This window comes from Dermacentor andersoni, chromosome 8, assembly GCF_023375885.2.
Source record: "Dermacentor andersoni chromosome 8, qqDerAnde1_hic_scaffold, whole genome shotgun sequence".
NCBI classification, from domain to species: Eukaryota; Metazoa; Arthropoda; class Arachnida; order Ixodida; family Ixodidae; genus Dermacentor; species Dermacentor andersoni.
This window is the reverse complement of record NC_092821.1, coordinates 119,538,808-119,556,884: the sequence shown is the minus strand read 5'-3', so window position 1 is coordinate 119,556,884 and position 18,077 is coordinate 119,538,808. Positions and strand designations below refer to the sequence as shown.

At 42.6% G+C, this 18,077-nt stretch overlaps 1 protein-coding gene across 1 annotated transcript; it reads right to left on the bottom strand.

Annotated features, from left to right (window-relative positions):
• Positions 1–108: 108 nt before the first annotated feature.
• Positions 109–16,624, bottom strand: LOC129380142 (cytosolic endo-beta-N-acetylglucosaminidase-like). Its single transcript, XM_055069612.2, has 9 exons — positions 15,751–16,624; positions 12,426–12,574; positions 9,370–9,518; positions 8,538–8,855; positions 6,213–6,316; positions 5,596–5,704; positions 4,120–4,310; positions 1,577–1,822; positions 109–526 (listed from the first exon to the last, which is right to left on the bottom strand). The coding sequence occupies exons 1-9, from the start codon at positions 15,906–15,908 to the stop codon at positions 220–222; spliced, it is 1,731 nt and encodes a 576-aa protein (XP_054925587.1). The 5' UTR covers positions 15,909–16,624; the 3' UTR covers positions 109–219.
• Positions 16,625–18,077: the final 1,453 nt, after the last annotated feature.

The window sequence follows — 18,077 nt, the reverse complement described above, 5'->3', positions numbered from 1 at the left end:
TGACATAACTTTTCTGTTGCATGTTTTAGGGTTAAGCATTTGACAAATCGCTATGCATTATATCTAGCTCTGTGCTTCTTGCCAGTTTTATTGAGGCGGACTACTAAGAGCAAACTACACAGAAATTTATTGCAGCTGGCTACTGCATGCAGCCGGGGCTGCCGTCACTTCTTATATCGTTGGGCGTTAACCTTGATGGCACGTTGCTTCCTGCTTTCACTAGTCACTTTCGTCGCTCGACATCGAGATGTCGAAAGCAACTGGGTCGTCTGCTTGTCCGGCGTTCAACGCAGCTTTTTTCGCTAGCCACTCGTGTAGTTTCCCTTCCGTCTCTGGTCTGCCTGCACTGTCCTCATCACTTGGTGCTTCTGCATTGGAATCCTTCACCGCTTCGCTGCTGGCTGCGCCGTCTGGCCGCTTCACGACAACTTCCCCGATGAGGAAAGTGTTCTGCTCATGGGAATTGAAGGAGATTCCAATCTCCTCGAGAACCGCAGAGCCCGTGGCGTCCTTGACATGGTATTTCCTGTAAAACAGGATGCCATGTAAGCTCCGCGACACCACAAGCAGGGGGGGGGGGGAGGCGATTAGGTTGCGTTACAGTGCAGGCAGTGGGGAGCGAATGCTTCGTGTGCCTCTCGCTTCAACACATCTCGTAAAATTCAAATTATGCAACCACCAGTACTAAACGTGCGGGAAGACAATGCACTAATTCCATCACAGCACGGCCACTCTTTGCATGCGCGGCACATTGCCTCTGAATCGTTGCACGGGCTGCATACGTGCCCAGCCACACGCTGACAGCGATGTGCAGACGCGGCTGCTCGAAAAAAAGAAGCCCACCAACTTACTTCCCCCGCCCCCCCCAAACACACACACTTCCCACCCCTCCTTTCCCTGCCTTCGCACTCTCCTAATTGCATAACCATGAGTGTGCTCCCCTTTCCCTTCACTCAAGCCAGCATCCTTCTTGGCTCACCCTTGCACACACGCTTTGCACACACGCCAAGGTGGCCGCATTTCGATGGGGGCGAAATGCGAAAACACCCATGTGCCTATAGATTTAGGCGCACGTTAAAGAACCCCAGAGGGTCCAAATTTCCGGAGTCTCTCACCACGGCATGCCTCATAATCAGACTGTGGTTTTGGCATGGAAAACCCCATACTTTAATTAAATGAAACATGATGTTACTTTGCTTGCGCAGTCGCTCTTGGTCACACAACGCGCAATCGGATATCGACAATATCATTTTGTTTTCTGAAAATTTGCTATCTTCAACAATTTTTGTTAAAGTATCAATGGTATAAACAAAAAGTTCCCTTCCAACAGTCACTACATTTTAACTTGTTCTTTTAAATACAACAAACCAACAAGTTTTGGCAGGATACAAAAGAACACATGCCACAGTACAAGTAAGTGCTTGCCCTACAATCTACATGTTATGCTTTGTATCTTCAGCTTAAACTGTCTTTTCAATTCTTAATAAGCTGTGTCTTTTCAGCCTGTATTGGAGATGAACTGAATAGTTAATGAAGATAATGCTAATATCCTTTTTTTTTTTTTTTTTGCACGAACCTTGTCAACCAACGGGCTGCAGAGCTACCCGGGTCACCTTGGGAGTTGTTGGCGATGTCACGCCGCGCAATGTAGTTGCCTCCCTGAGGCATGGTGATGACTGAACCCAGGGACAACTCTTCTCTCTTGCCTGTCGCATCCCTGACTTTCAAAACCAGGTTGATGTCATGCCCTGCTAGACAGCTCGGCGTCTTGTACGTGTAGCTTACGCACAGAGCGTCCAGTGGCACGTCGCAGCCAAACAACCTGCGGAAATTTGTGAATTCTTGTACTCGCGCGGTCGAACTCGCACAGCTGTAGCGGCACTTGTTACGATAACTGAACCTGTGACAGCTTAACCTGCTCTAACAGCTGAACCTGCTATTACTGAACTTACTGTGATAGCTCCACCTGTTGTGTTAGCTAAACTTGTGGTGGGTGAACTTGTGGGTGCCGGTGCCTGGCGTCATCAAATGACCGATGGGGACGACACCTCGCCCGCAGAGAAAATGCAGTCTCTTACTGGAATTTGTGGCCTTTCACAGAAAATGATGTGCCGGAATGTTCATCAGACATGGTCACGACTTGACACCTGGCATTATTTTGGTGAAAGTAAAAATGGTCCTCAGACTAGTTTTTCGCCTGAAGTTTTTTTTTTTTTGGTTTGTCTGCGTGCACGTGCAAATCATCGGCACTCTTGCACCAGTTAGTACCTACGCAGTCCCTTTCATGGTCTCCACGTGTCTGTGGCGTTCTACAGCTGAGCGAGAGGAGGTCATGGGTTCGAATCCCAACTGCAGCAGCCACATTCTGACGATGTGCAGAGTGAAGAAATGATCACTTCATTTTAGGTAGCATTGTAAAAATACCCAGGTTGCCGAAAGTTTATGTTACGCCCCAATATGACATCTCTGATTGTCAAGGTGTTGCTCTTTTACATCAAGTCCAGTCAATCGATCAGTTACTGCAGCATTGATCTTGATTCTATTTCATCATCCAGCATGCAGAGTTGAGCTGCTTCATTATACTAGCAGAACAGGAAGTACGCATTAATAACTTCAGCTGGAATCACATGATTTAACTTCCTACAAAAATGCAACAACTACATTTTACAGAAGAAAAGTGCTATAATTGAAAAGCTCGGGTGTTTAGTCGCACATGCTGGTGACACATACAAACTAGTCAAGTGCTACCGCATGTAATACAGCAAGGGGCTTCCGCACATGCGTGCACCCTCTCGCACTCTTCAGAAGCTCTACCTAAGAAAACACTTTTCAGTTTCTTTTCTTTTCTTCGGAAATTTAACTTTATTGAGCCTGAAGAAACTGCACCAAATAAAGCATGTTAGAAACAAACACTTAGGGATCTTGTGAAAACATCTAACATTGACATTATTCCAATGATAATTGTGCTATCTCTTATTATATTTTGTATGATTGACTCGGGGTTACATCACATAAAAAAAAGATCTTTTTCAAGCTGTGTACTGGTACCTCAAGACTAAAAAGGTTAATAAAATGCGCATTAACTAATTCATAGAACTTGATTTTAACAGTGCAACAGTGATAACAGCATGGATATTTCTGTTCTTAAATTTGCCCAAGCTATTGTGCATTACAAAGGTTGCAACATCGGTCATCGTTATTCAATTCGTATACATTTTCACATTACCAATTAAGTGGACTAGAATGGAAAGGCTGAATGCAGAGATAGCACTGATGTCTGGTGAAGATGCGAAAAGTGAAATCAACTATAAGACACAAATTTCTTGCGCACCGTTACAGAACAACACCCCACAGAAGGTACTCAAAGCATGCCCGGAGTTTGATGAAAAAGCTTCAGAATTGCTGTGCTTTAGCTATGAATTTAATGACGAGTTTGCCTCTGGGCTTTTCACACCACTGTCCGAGTAGCAATTTCACCAAGACAGTAGCGCCTTACCATAGAGCGTTATAGATCATAGCACGGGCTTTCCTACAGTAGCTACTAGAAGGAACTCTGGTGTTAGCGTCTACGGGAGCTGCAAGTTGGGCAGTCAAGCCAACATGAGAATGATGAATTAGTTTATGGATTTGCCTAAACTTATTCTTTTTTGGCTTGGAACAGCCTCGCGAATTTGGAAAGATCGTGTTCAACAAAATATTGCGTTATAAGTGCTACAGTTTAGAATGGTTATGCTTTTTCACAGTCTTATTGCCTTCCACCTCCACAAAAATATGACTACTTCGACATTTAGGCCAATGAGGTCATACAAAGCGCAGTGAATAAAGTCAAGAGAACGTCCGAGGCCACTAGTACAATGATTAGACAAATCCATGTACTAACGAGGGTCCCATTGCAGTCTTGAACATTGAGACCCTCGTCTGTATATTTTGTATGCTCTAATTAAGTTCAAGTGTAATAATAACATTGATTGATTGATTGATTGATTGATTGATTGATTGATTGACCACCATTTGCATTGTAGCTGAAGAACCGCAGCACCAGACTTTCCTGCAGTAATTTCAGTACTAAATGATGCCATAAGCCACCTTAATCTTTGTATTAAGGTACCACAGATTCACCTGAAGTAAGGGATGACACCGGAACTTGGCCCCTGTTTCGGGTCATACTCCAAACGGAGGCAGCCACCGCCTGCGTACGCGTCCATCGTGTGCACCATGGCTGACCCCCCGCCCCCACAGAGCCTCGTTCCCTGGTCTCGGGGCTGGAGTTCTTGCTTGGACAGGTTGAACCACGGTGCTGGCACGACGGACTGAAACACGATCTATGAACTTTTGCACACTAGCCATACTGTGTAATAAATTCTACTTCTTCAGATAACTGAATATATACTGACAACCTGAACACGTTGACTGAAGGCTTCCAAAGCTTGCATACTGATATGAGCCTACACTTTGAGATAATTCTGATAAATTCTGGAAGGCATTCACTACTAAAAATATTTAAATTGAAATTTACCTGAACATCTCTCAATTTTGGGTCCCTTATACCCAAGTTGTGCAACTTTTTTTCTTAGTATCATATTTTTTTTTTTATAAATTTAGTTGCAATCAACACGTCAGCATTACAACTTGATTATTGAGTGTGCAGCTATGACACACTACCTCCAAATTCTATGGCTGATGCGCTTACTGCAATTAATTTCTTTTTAATTTCACAAATTTTAGGTTCATTACATCCAGTCACGCGACTTTTTATTTGCTTATTGTTACTACTGTATTTACTCAAAAATAGGTCGATCCCTTTGTATTGCACTCACTCAAAAGTAATAAAAAAGTTATAATTCGAATTTCGTCGGCCGACATCTCTTGAGAAAAAGAAAACGTAAACTTGGCTACTGAATCTCGCTAGTCAATGCCACAAGCTGCATCCTCGTCAGAACTGGCAAAAGAGTCGTCCTCGTTCGATGTTTTGCACACCAAATGACATTGTCTTCGGTGCCGCCGAGTTCGTTGCATATGCAGCATTCCTTAAAGCCAGTCTGGATAATTTCCAGACTGGCTTTATGGCGGGCATTATGGAGGAACTCGATTAGCTCGATACTTTTGCAAACTTTGTTCACAAATATAGATAGGTAGTAATTGAGGTCATAGTGCTGAACTGACAGGGACAAGAAAGACAACAGGACGTGCGCTACGAAAGGACAGTGCATGCCCCACCGTCTTTGTTGTCCATGTCAATTCAGCACTATGACCTCATTTACTGCAACAAACCAGCTAGCCTCCAAAACCTGTACTACGCATAGGTCAGTAGCTCACTTTGGTTAGCATTTTCGAAAAAAAAGAAAAAGAGGTCTACCTATATTCGAATAAGTATGGTACTTTCAGATTTAGTTGTGCCAAACACATCAGCCATAGGATGCGGAGTTAGTGTGTAGTTGGTGCACAGTCCACCTCTGTGTTTCCAGTTTGAGAGGTGAAATAGAGAAAACTCATTTTGTTGTTACATCCTGTGACTCCGAAAAGACTCATTTCTGTCAGTTGTACATATTTCCCTCGTTTCACACAATGCGTGCGCTTCAGTAGCGATTGGCTGACCCGGCCTTGCTTGTACTGGTTCGTGCCGAATCCCTGGCAGAACGTGCTGGACAGGGGTAGCGTCTTGGCCCGCCACTCCGAGCTGCATTCCTCCGGTAGGGCCCACAACCTGCATCAAGAGAATGTAATGCAGAGTGAGAAAATAAATAATAATCCAAAGGCGGCTAAAGGAACATTTCGTAATTACTCTTCCGGGTGTGAATTCCCTTTTTGACGTAACCATCTTGTTACTGTAGCAGCAATTATACGGACAGTCCAGCTCCGTACTTTGTACTTCACCACCCAACTTATGTGGTATATTTGTTTGCATGTTATAAGCATCAGTTTTAACATGTATATAATCTGGGCCCACATACATAAAGATTTTCTTGTACGAGTGCTGCTGGTGACTGGCTATCGCCTTGGCGAACACCGTTTATTATGCCAATCACCATCACAAGCGACAGGCAATGAAATGCCGACCGAGGAATCGCTCCTACTTGAGAGAAATTTCGAGAATACAGACCCAGGTTACAAAGTATAAGTCTCAAGAAAAGGTCAAGAACTGAGATTTGACTTAAGAGAGGTGCTCTGACCTCTGATCTGAAACAATGAAGACAACAGCTTCCAGAACTTACAGGCACTGGTTCTCCGTGAACCTCCTCTTGTCCTGTACCTCGTAGACCCAGCCAGCTCCAAATATGGCAGCTGACAACCCATAGCCACGAACAATCGCAACTACCTGAAATGAAATTGAAAACTATAGGCTTGCAAAGTTAACATATTAATGTGGAAGCATCAGCTAGTTTTTTTTAATATATATATATATATATATATATATATATATATATATATATATATATATATATATATATATATATATATATATATATTTAACTGGGAACAGCACTAAGGACGTTGATTAAGTGAAGGCACATGGAAAACAAAACGTTTCACTGACTGAAAAACTGATTTACTTTTTGTGACAGACAAGCATTTAAATATGCTGGAACACTTCATCAAAGACGTGAAAACATAAAAGGAGAGGCTGGGGGCAGTAACCAATGACGGTGCACGCACGCGCAAACCTATTGCGGGGCGCATTTTCCATGCACATGCACCCGCGCATGTGACTGCCTTCTGCCTACCTTTTTATGTTTTCATGTTGTCATGCCTTTGACAAAGCATTTCAGCGTATCTAAATGTTTTCCTGTCGCAAAAACAGAACAGTTGTCATTCTGTGCAATGTGTCGTTTTCGATGCGTCCCTTCACTTTGTCCGTGTCCTTAGCACTGTTCCCGCCTGAAGTCAGCTTGTATTAAAGAATGCCTCACTTCGTAATTACTAGCCATCAAGCACAGTACTTTTGCACTAAGGTCAAAAAGGGGCCCTTTAACATTTTTCTTCAAGATGGTGATTAAGCCTGCCTAGTTGCTGGACAGGCAACTAAGCTGCCTGGAAGTTCACACGTTAATAGCCCCTTTAACATATATGTTGTAATGGCGGCACGCAAGATATGTCTAAACAAAACACTGTGAAATTTATTGTGTTGCAGTTTGAGGACAAATAAACATGCAATTATGAAAGACAATCATACAGTGTATTCAAATGAAATTGTGAGCTTTCATGTCACAAAGCAACGCATGCGCTATGAGGGAATTCATAGCAAGCAACTCCGGATTAATTTTGGCCATCTGGGGTTGTTTAATGCGTATCTGGAGTTGCTGGAGTTTAATGCTGGGGTTGTAATGAGCTTAATGCGTAAAGTACATAAGCGTTTTCGTAAACTGGCCCCACCAGAATGCGGCTGCAGCGGCAAGAAATGAAACCTCTGACTCCGCACTCAACAGCAGATATATGTACTGAGGAACACTAATACATAGATACAAATAAAGAGCAAATGAAATGGAAAATTGTGATTGTGAAATGGAATTGTGATCCACCCGACTGCAGCAAGAAGCTTCAAAGGGAACCTATGTACAGAACCTATGTACGCCACCAGTGGGAACTGGTGACACTGAGATGATGCATTTTTGTGTCAGATGAAAGCGAGAATTTTTTTTATGTGTCATAACTGCATTTGGCCTCCTCAGCAATAACCCAGCGATCACCAGTGGCAAAAAAAGCGCCGGCTGCCATGCTGTCTGAATATCGCGTTTCAATCGCCGAGCACTGTACATATGGGTATCTTTGTAGCTTCATGCTACAGCCAGGTGTATGTAGATTTTTCCTTTTCATGAACCTTCCTCCACCTTACGGGAATTCGCAGAAGCAATCTGCCAAACTAAACAGTAAATAGTCCCAAGCCTTGGACAAGAGCACAAGATGTACCCGAATATATTTTTCATAGTTTCCTATTTATGGGTGTATAACGCAAATTCTTGGCAAGTACAAGTGAAAAAGTCGAAAGTGTCATGTTCATAACTAGGTAACGTACACTTACAAAAAGCATGAATGTATGCCCATCAGAGGAATGGTTAATGTTGCCTGGGCTTGTGGAAACTGTCACAGACACGTTTCCGTGACAGAAGAGAAGGCTACGGAGGCAAAGCACATGCCAGAGCATTCATGGAAAGAGTCCCACATTCTCCTCTGCATTAGTTTAACTTGAGAAAACATAAATATCTCATTTACAACTGCAAAATAAGGCAAAATATACCGCTGACTTCTAAACTTGACTTATTTTTTTGTTTTTCTCTTGTGTATTTGGGCAAATGTGGAGCCGCAACACATTGAGACTGCGCTGATTCGATATCTGTTCCAAGAAACCAAAAGCATTGTCAAACGCTGCCGGACTACTTGGCGTAGTAACACGTGCAGAAGCTCCGACCCATGATTCCCAGCTTTCCCATCATTGCCACAGGAAGTTGATCATGAGTATAGCAAGAACCTTGGGACAGAAACAGAAATAACGAGATGGAAGGCAGGGAGGTTAGCCAGAGTTACCATACATCAAAGCTCACCTTGTGCATGTCATAACCACCGTCATAGCATGTGTCCCGTGCGAAGACGTCGATGCCGACATAGACATCTCCCTTGCGTTCGCCTGCCTTGTCAGCAGAGTTGTGAAGCAGCCTCTCGTCCCATTGGTAGTTAAGGAGGATTCCATCACACAGGCTGAAGAAACGTTGGTTTCTGTCGTTCAGTTCATTCTGCGGCTCAACCGTTCCATTGGGCAGGATGCTGTCGTGCCAGATGACGACGGAGCCAGGCACGGAACGGTGCGTCTCTTTGGTTATGGCTGAAAGCAGCTCGTTGACAAAGCGGCCAACGCTGCCATCCTGGAGACAAAATGCAATGGGCTAATCGCTCAAGTTTTACTCATTTTTTGTAAAAGCTGTCAGCATAAATTCAAATTCAAAATATTCCAAAACTAACTCCAATGCGTTGTTTCATTTTCAGGTTCACCTGCATTTGTGACGGCAGCCTAACACAGAGTCCAAAACGTACACTTGGGACTGTTCTGTCCTTAAAAACTGGCTACCGTGTGCTTTCACCATGCACTTCCATGTAATCACACGTAGTAGGCATTAATTCCTGAAAAACAGCTCGAAGTACAAGAAAAATTACTGTTTGCTGCATGTAGTTGTGTCATCAATAAATTATTTTTTTTACTTGCTTCTTTTGTAGGCTAAAAATTACTCTGCATATAACACATTATAAAGGTTTGTTTACGTTTGTTTGGAGTATCAAAATGCCTGCTATAACGGACTATTTTCGGTTTTTTTTTTTAGCATAAGCCTGTTCATTATAAATATGTTCAGCTGTACTACACCAAGGAATTGGAGCACTAACCATTCTCGTTGCGATGCGGACAAGCCATCCATCAAAACTAGACCGAGCAGCAATCAGGGCCAGCTGAGAGGCGATTGTATCAACTTGGTTGCCACCCTTGATCTTCTTGAAAGCGTTTCTTCCTTCTTCTGATTCCAGAGTAAAGGTTCCTGAGAAGACAAAAAGCCCATTAATACACTTTCTGATAGGCACAAAAATGGCTGGTGTACAGTTACGTGAGAATTCTGAACAGGCATAACGTGAAAACGAATCCGTGATAAAAAGTTTGTGATTATAGTAACTTTTGCATCAGTACCTACGGTTATTGAAGTTTGAGCTTGCTTTGATCTAATCATTTATTTACTTTCTGAAAATGTGACTGCAGCGGAATCTTGTTTAGGGTTCATGAAGCTTGTAATTCTAGTTTCCTAATTTGACAATTGTGTTTAATGACACTGAATTATGATGTCAGTGTTGACATTATACTGTATAAAATATTTTTTTTAGAGTATAGCATTAATATAGTCATTGTAGATACAATACAATTTATTCCACTTTTGTAATCTTTTTGTATCTTCCTTTTCTTTTTCACTGTGCACCAAATTGGAAGGCTATAGTCTGCAGTTTTTGAGCATAGCAATACTAAGCAACTCAGTTCAGTGTGTGCAAATGACTATTTCAGTCAGCACAAGCCGATTAGGTTAAATGGATTTTTAGCATGGGTTGAGTTTCAGTTTTGTTACAACACAATCCTAAACTGTATTAACAAGTTGTCATTGGAAAGCAGCACTGCGGCAACGCAGGCAGAGAAAGCAAGAAGCACGGAAATGCAATGCTTTCTCTCCTGTGCCTGCATTGTCTGCAGCAGTGCCTTTCAAGTGATAATTTTAAATCAACTTGAGCTAAAGTCTAAAGCTTAGTTGTAATTTAGAGAAGGCAAAAGCTAGGGCACTTGGAAGATGAAGACGAATCAAAGAAACAAAAAAAAACTGCAAGCGAGGGAGACTAAAGGCTCTGTATGGTGCAAAAATGTCCAAAATAGACCTGGTCCTCACGGTCTCGGTGATGAAGCTTGCAGAAAAGCCTGCTCACTGTGAACCTGTCGGGTACTTTTGTCAAAAGGATGTTCCTCTTTTGTTGTTTAGGCATTGTTTCTATTAGAGAATTTTGGCAAGATCCCATCACTGTAGTGGGAGATGTGGATGGACAGAGTAGGCGCTAAAGGAACTGTGGTGAAATGGACTAGCCGGAACAGAAACATTGTGAATTTTTTTAAAAATTGTGTATATCCAATGCACATATTGTAATCAATGTGAAGCGAAGCTCTAGTGAAGCTGTTAACTAAATTCTTTGCAACTAACGACGATGCATGCAATTTTGTTTACTTTCACATTGTGGAACATACGAGATCTTACGAAACATTTATGTTTATCTGCCAGAAAGGTCACAACATTGTTATCATGCAATTTTTATGTGGAATTGTGTAACCTCTTGTGTCACATCGGCATGTACCCATTCTGGATGATTGGCCAAGAGTAGGCATACATCCAGTGGCACATAGTAAAGTGAAAAGAGAGAGAGAGCGAAAGGAAGAAGGAAAGGCAGGGAGGTTAACCGGACTGCAGTAAAATTAATTTGAATATAATGTGCTGTTCAATTAACAGGTCAGCATGCGTTATAGAGATCTGTGAGCCGATATTAGGTTGAACTTTTATGGAGGATTTAATTTTTTTCATTATGCAGAACAGAAGTGTACTTGCTAACACTACTTTGTCAATAGGCAAACAAAGGTCGTACTAATCCTTTTAATGGTACTTGGATTCGGCGCACATGTAACCTTATATATATAGCCAACCCCAGGGAGGTTAAGCAAAGAAAAGTTCGCTTTGAAAGTGCACGAAAACAAAAAAGACCATCTCACATCCACGTCTCTGCGTTGCGTTTTCGTAAGCTTCATTGTCATTCATAATAGAAGCGGTGCTAGTGGTGACGTCACATGATGCTGTCCTGCCTTATGCAAGTTCTTCGTGTTGCGTGATTGTCCACATCAGAAACAAACAGTCAAGCTTACTTTCAACATGACATGCACAACGCTTTCAACGCTGTCATGCTTACTGACGAGCAGACAGCAGCTTCTCGTTGTAGTAAGAGCTTTGCACTCTTTGGCTGAACTCTGTAGGGTTCACAAGATGTTGCCAACACTGCCGCTGTTCCCATCTGTGTCTCCACTGTCGTGGTAATGTAGAAACAGTGCTATTGTGTGAGAGGCTATAACTAATTTTCTCTGCAGTAATTCACTCTGAGAACTCCTTTTTAATGCGCGACTCCTGGGAAACATTATGAACCAGTTGGACAAGGTGAAAAGTGCAGACATTGGGACAAGAGGTACACCAACAGGACAGATGTGCTGAACTGTGCATATCTCTTGTTCGATCACCTGCACTGTTTCACTACGTTAAGACAAAACCAATTACCCCAGCTGAGACCACTTGCACGTTACCAATTAGGTGGGTAACTAGTAGATAAGACTAGAGAAGAAGGCACAATTTCGCTTGCAACGCAGCCACATCAGGCTCCCTACCGGTTTTACAACAGTGGAGCATATTGTAAAATTTGGCTGGTCAGTCTTACAACGTCTACCGTACAGTCCGGATTAATCAATTTCAGACGTCCTTCTATTTGCACACATGAAAGACAAAACTAGATGGGCAACGGTTTCAGGACTTGGATGCCGTCATCACAGCTCAAAGGAAGTGGCTTGCCTCTGCTGGTTCAGGTATTTATAAGCAGGGCATGCTGGCTCCTGAATTATGAATGGCGATCACCATGTCGAAAAATGTCTTTACGTAGCCGAAATCTTGCTTACTTTGTCATTTTGCTCTCGGCAATCTCTTGCTTATGCGAAAATTAATTGGAGGTATGCCACTTTCAGGATGGCTTTTATGCATGTAAGAACTACTATAACATTTACAATACGAAATAGACTTGTATATGGGGCAACACACAGCGACAATGCCCGGAGTGACCCGCAGGTTATTCGTGAAGCAGTGAATGTGGTAAGCGCAAGCTAGCCTCACCCAATACTTTCACTCCATGCTTGTGGGCAGCTGTGATCCAGCAAGGAGGAGGGATGGTGACCATGTGGTGCGAATAATATACAAAGGTGTCAATAATTTGCCAGTGATGGAACCTGTAGCTGTCCTTCTTGTTGCTGCCGTAGATATACCTGTAAAAGAGGCAGAACATGGGAGCCAGCAATTACGACTGTAAAAGAAGAGCAGTGGAACAGTAAGAGCACAATAAGATTGTTTTCATAGAGCAAATGAAAGGAATCTTGTGGCTCTATTTTGTGTCCTTAGTCATATAGTCAGCAAATGGCGTGTCGTTCAGCACACTCAAGGACTTTTCACAAGGTTCTTGATGGGCCTTTCAAAGAAGTGCTTATAACTTAATGGCAGAAAATTGGCAGGCTTCAGAGACTCTTTCCATCTCTGAGCTGTCATTTACTGCAACAGCAGTTGCTCATACTACTACTGTTGTGCAATACTCCTACAAGTCTCTGCAATCTACATCAACTGTATGCATCAATCATAATGACAATGCGACTACTATGGTGGCATGGTTACAAATACGGCTTGAAGTCATAAGATCAGTTTTCTTGAGCACCAGCTGTGTGGTGCAGAGGTGCCAGTCAACAATAGATCAGAGAAAGACCTGCTTGGCTAGTACAGACACAGTTTGCCATAAAAGTTTATGGAACATGGTAACTGCAAAAAATCAAATAAAAAATTTCCTCAGAACCCATGTAACAATGACTGTCGACATTAATGTGATTAGAATTGAAGCAATGTAGTGACACCATATTGCTGAATACACATTTATTTACAACTTGTAATAGTCATTTTGAGATTTTTCATTGAAGGCACCGTGGCCAGTGTCTTCAGTAGACTTCGAATTTGTTACCAGTTGCACATAACAGGGGTTCATTCTTGTAGCTTGGCAGCTGATAAGGCAGGTTGCATGTCCTAACTGCAAGGGAGGCTCTGTAATCAGTTTTATGAACAGTCGTGATTGAAGTCTTTGCAAGGGCAATGTGGAGCTGTTTTTTGTAGTGGAGGAACCTTGCGCACCTTCAGGCGCTATAAAAAGGAAGCTTTGATCATTAATGGTGGCCTCTCAACATCAAGCAGTTTTGTTCTCTGGCACTGCAGAATCGGCATTCAGCATGTCTGACTTTCAATAAACTATGGCGCGATTGTATAGGCTTCTTACTTAGACATAAACACTTTCATTTTTATTATCACTTAAAAGAATGTGCATCCTCAGTTTTATTAGTAAATTGTTGCCATGCGGCACAACTCACGTTCCAAGCATCTCAAAACATTGACTTGCACGGTTGAAGCTGGTAAGGGTGTTATGATATTTCTAGGCGAGGGTTCGTGTTCTGATGGGTAGAGCATAGGTCTGCTGTGCTGAGGAAGTTGGGTTCAAAACCAAATATTGGACATGTTTTGGACAAACATTGGACAGAACCATGCAATAGCAGTTAGATAGCAGCACACCAAAATGGGGTTTCTAGGCTAAAAATGCTAATTGTATGAAATCTGACTTCTCGTTAAGCCAGGGCACATAGCCTTGAGTTCCAAGTTTCAGTCTGAAGCAGTTTTAGCGACCTACATAGTAATCCACAAAACTGGAAAATGATGGCTTAACAGAGCAAAGTTTCACAGTTATAGTTGAATGTATATCCCAGAAACTTTTGAAGCCAACTGCACCGCTTCTAAATTTAAGTTTTGACAGTTATGAAACAGCAAAAAGGATATATTGTTCAGCATATTATCTCAGTGTACTTACCCAAGAATTCAAGCATGCCTCTCCAATGTTGAAGTATTATTTGTTTGTTTTAACATTTTATATACAGTCTTAGATAAAATTTGTCATACGATAACAAAAGCTTGTGAAATCTGCATAGCAAAAGAGAGTGTCTAACAAAGGGCTATTCATGAGTATGAGCTTTCAGAATATCTAAACTACTCTAAAACCAAGCTTCAATAACAAATTATGGTCACTTCATCGTAAATTCAAGTATATGCTACTAAATGTTAATATTGTAAAACATTATCATGCAGGATAAAGCATGCAAATATGGACAGCATTCTTTCATATGCCTTCTGGATCCTTCATGCGAAGAAAAATTTGAGAGCATGTGAAACTATCACTGCAATATGTTTCCTAATCATAGCTTGTTTAAACTGTGTGGCACCAATGGGTGTCGATGCTTTTGATGTCATGGTTTTAGTGGACTATTCCTTCTCAGCTCAGACTTAAGTCACCCATTCCTTGCTGGCGTAATTCTGTTACGCCAGCTCGCAAGCAATGCCAATGCGCACGCTACAAAGCGCAGCTGTTTTATAGACGCCCGTTCCTGTGGCAAGCGTCGGCATTCGACGGCGTAACCGAGCGAACAAGCACAGCGAAAGATGAAAAAGTGGAGTGCTGAGAGGGATGAAACACACGAGGAGGAAAGTGGTGGAGGAGGGTGCAGCGGCACCATGAGGCGGAAAGTGCAGGAGAATGGTATGGTGAAAGGGTGAGAAGAAAAGTGCAGTGCGGCGACGATGGCTACGAGATGGCGCCAGAGTAGCGCACATCGTCTGGGAGGTCTGTCGGCGGCGGCTGCTGTGAATCGCACCCACGCGTCACCCAGGTGCTGGCTCTCGCGATCTCCAGATTAGCGAGACAGTCACACCACACTTCACTCCGTTTGCAAGGTGCCACGTACACGAGACAGATTGGCCGCGCCAGCCGATATATCGCGAAATGAAAACACTTATAGAGCTTCGCTAAAATTTTGCATTAGGGAGTACCGTAATTGTCGGCTCGAATTTTTTCATTCAGTTACAGTCATTCATTAAATGCCTGTAACTGTACTATTACAATGACTTTTAAAAAAAAATTTCTTGGACTTTGTTTATGGTAGACTAGTGCACAACTGCCACTATATGTGTCACTATATGAGTGTGCGCTATGGAAAAGGGGGGAGGTAGCGATGGAAGGTAACGGGGCATTTTCCACATGCTTAGCCCGGGTGTTGCTGCGCATGGCGCAGCCGTGCGCACCTTATCTTGGAAGTATTCTGCGGCGGGCTTCGTGCACGTTGGAGTTCACGCAGTTCCACGTTTTGGAGAAGCGCTGGAGCTAGAGGCAGCATAGGCCCTTTAGCGAGGCAGTCGTGCCAGACCTCGTTCCATTTGCAACGTGCCGGATGAGACAGATTGTCTGCGCCAGCCCTTTGCTGGCAAGCTGTTAAAACCGCCCCTCATTCTTTGTTACAAATAAATCTCTCTCTGACCACGCTAATTACAATTGGCGCGTAATTATCAAGTTGCATATGTTACTCACTTGTCTTCCAGGTAGCCGTCCATGTCGTGACAGAAGAGGATTTTCGGGCGTCCCGGTTTGCCCCGCTCTATCTCTCTCAGCGGCTCCACAGCACAAAGCGGCGGTCGTTTGAAGCGGATGAGGTCATTCAGCGACTTCAACGGGCCGACCACCGACATACTTTACCGCACCTGAGGTGCCTTGCTTGCTCACTTGCCTGTTGGTGCCTGGTACTGTCGTGGCCAGCTGTTAGACTCTTCTTCCGATGATGCCTCAAGCGCCACGCGATAGAATGCCACACTTGCTTGCTTGCTTACTTCCTATACCATGGCACGTACCCACTACGGGGGATTGGCCAAGAAGCCAGCATTTAAACGGAAAGTGGTTATAGGAAAACGTGTGTTCTTGAAAGGAGAGCAAGCTAGAAGGCAATACATCTTAATTAATTTAACTGTAATTTTGCAAATTAATAAATACTAAATCAGTAAATAACGTAAATTAAAATTTTGTAAAATAATAAATAATAAATCAGTAAATTAACTTGGTATTCTCCTTGTGTCACAAAGGAACTCACATATGGCCCTGCATACATGTACTGTGGCTAAAACCCAATGTAGTTGCCCCAGAGGAGAGACTGTTTTCAGTGTCATAGGAATGCCTAATTTTTGGAATGGAATTTTGAACTATTTCTTTCTCTAAATTGCGAATCAGCAGCAGGTTAATAAAAGAATGATCAATGGTTTTGGGATCTTTGCAGAAACGACATAGAGGGGACAGTGCCAGACCAGACCTGTGTAGGTAAAAATTTAGGGGTGGCATACAGCATCGCACTGCGATTGCGCGCTGTGCGTTTTTGTCGTTCCTCTGCACGCATAAGTAGCACATACCCTCTGTGGGGGATGGGCCAGAAATTGGGCCATTTGCTGAAATTGGGTGAAAGAAGCCTAGAAAAGAAAATATTACTAGCAGATGCTGCTAGTAATATTCAGCACAACTATTAGCCTACCTTACTTTACTGAAACCAATTCGGTTACATTGCTAAATTGGTTATTCTTATTCTTTTGCTTTCATTTACCATATTGTTTGTTTCTTAAGTTCTTTTTTCCACAATCTATAATACTAAAAGTGTCGTTTTGGTTGGTTCATTGACTGATCGTATGTGATGTGGCACAACCAACTATGGGTGATTGATAGGCCGTGAATTGGGTGATAGCATTTTAATTGAAATGTGACAACTTGGCTTTGGAAGTGGTGGTGGTGATGACGATTCCTCGTTTAATGGCACAAACCTACTAGAGGGATAGGCCATACAAACCAGGTGGTAATATGATAATCAAAGATGTGAGCACTTCCAAAACGTTAGTTAGCACTTCTGAAATGTTAGCCTCATCTTTGTCCGTTTCTCTTAACCACCCAATTTATGGCCAGTCCCTCACTGTGAATATGTGCCAAAAAAGGCATTTAGAAAAACAATTTACCCGCCATTTATCTGTGCGGTAGCTAGAAGATTCCCCCTCTCTCAGGTCATTTTTTATCGTCAAACAAGTTGCAACTCTAAGAGGCTACATACTGGCATCTACTCTTGACTGTGGCCCGTATGTTTTGAGTGTGTGAATATTTTCACAGGCTTGACAGCCAGCTCTCTGATGCTGGTTGCAAGTTCAGGCCTTTCTGCAAAGGTCGCCTTCAAGTTTGAGCGTGCACTTTGCTGAATAAAGATGCTGCACTCCTGAGTCTTCCACTCCCCCCTCCAGAGTCTTCCATAAGGCATGCTTCATGATCACGTCGTGGTTTTGGCACTTAAAATTCTAAAATTAAATTGTTCTTTGCACTATTGGTGCAATTCAAGAAGAAATGCATCACTCAAGGAATGACTGCTCTCTGCTGTCAATGTAGATAATTTGGTATTGCCTAATAAAATATATATATATATATATCAAAACGTTTATTTAAAAGAAAAAAAAATTCAGAAATATTACTAAACAGGTTAATCTTCATTCCAGCATCAAACTGCTTATGACAGATTCTTTTCATAAAGTGATCAGCAGTGGTCTAGCAAGGGTCAACGTTCTGACGATTCCAATTGTTGAAACGTTGCTTCTAGAAACTTTTAAAGTGAAACTTTCTTTGCAAACCGGATTTGCCCAACCGTGGTTGCTGGGTGCTGCTGATGTCTTGCCAAATAGCTTCGACATAAACAATAAAATATTTAATTATGCGTGTGATGATGGAATCGAACCTCAGCACTCCAGCACAGCAGGCCGATGCTCTAACCATTAGGTCACAATTGCATGTATGCTTCTATCATGCTGATGCCAACTAGCTCTCTCACAGGACAGCTGCGTGTG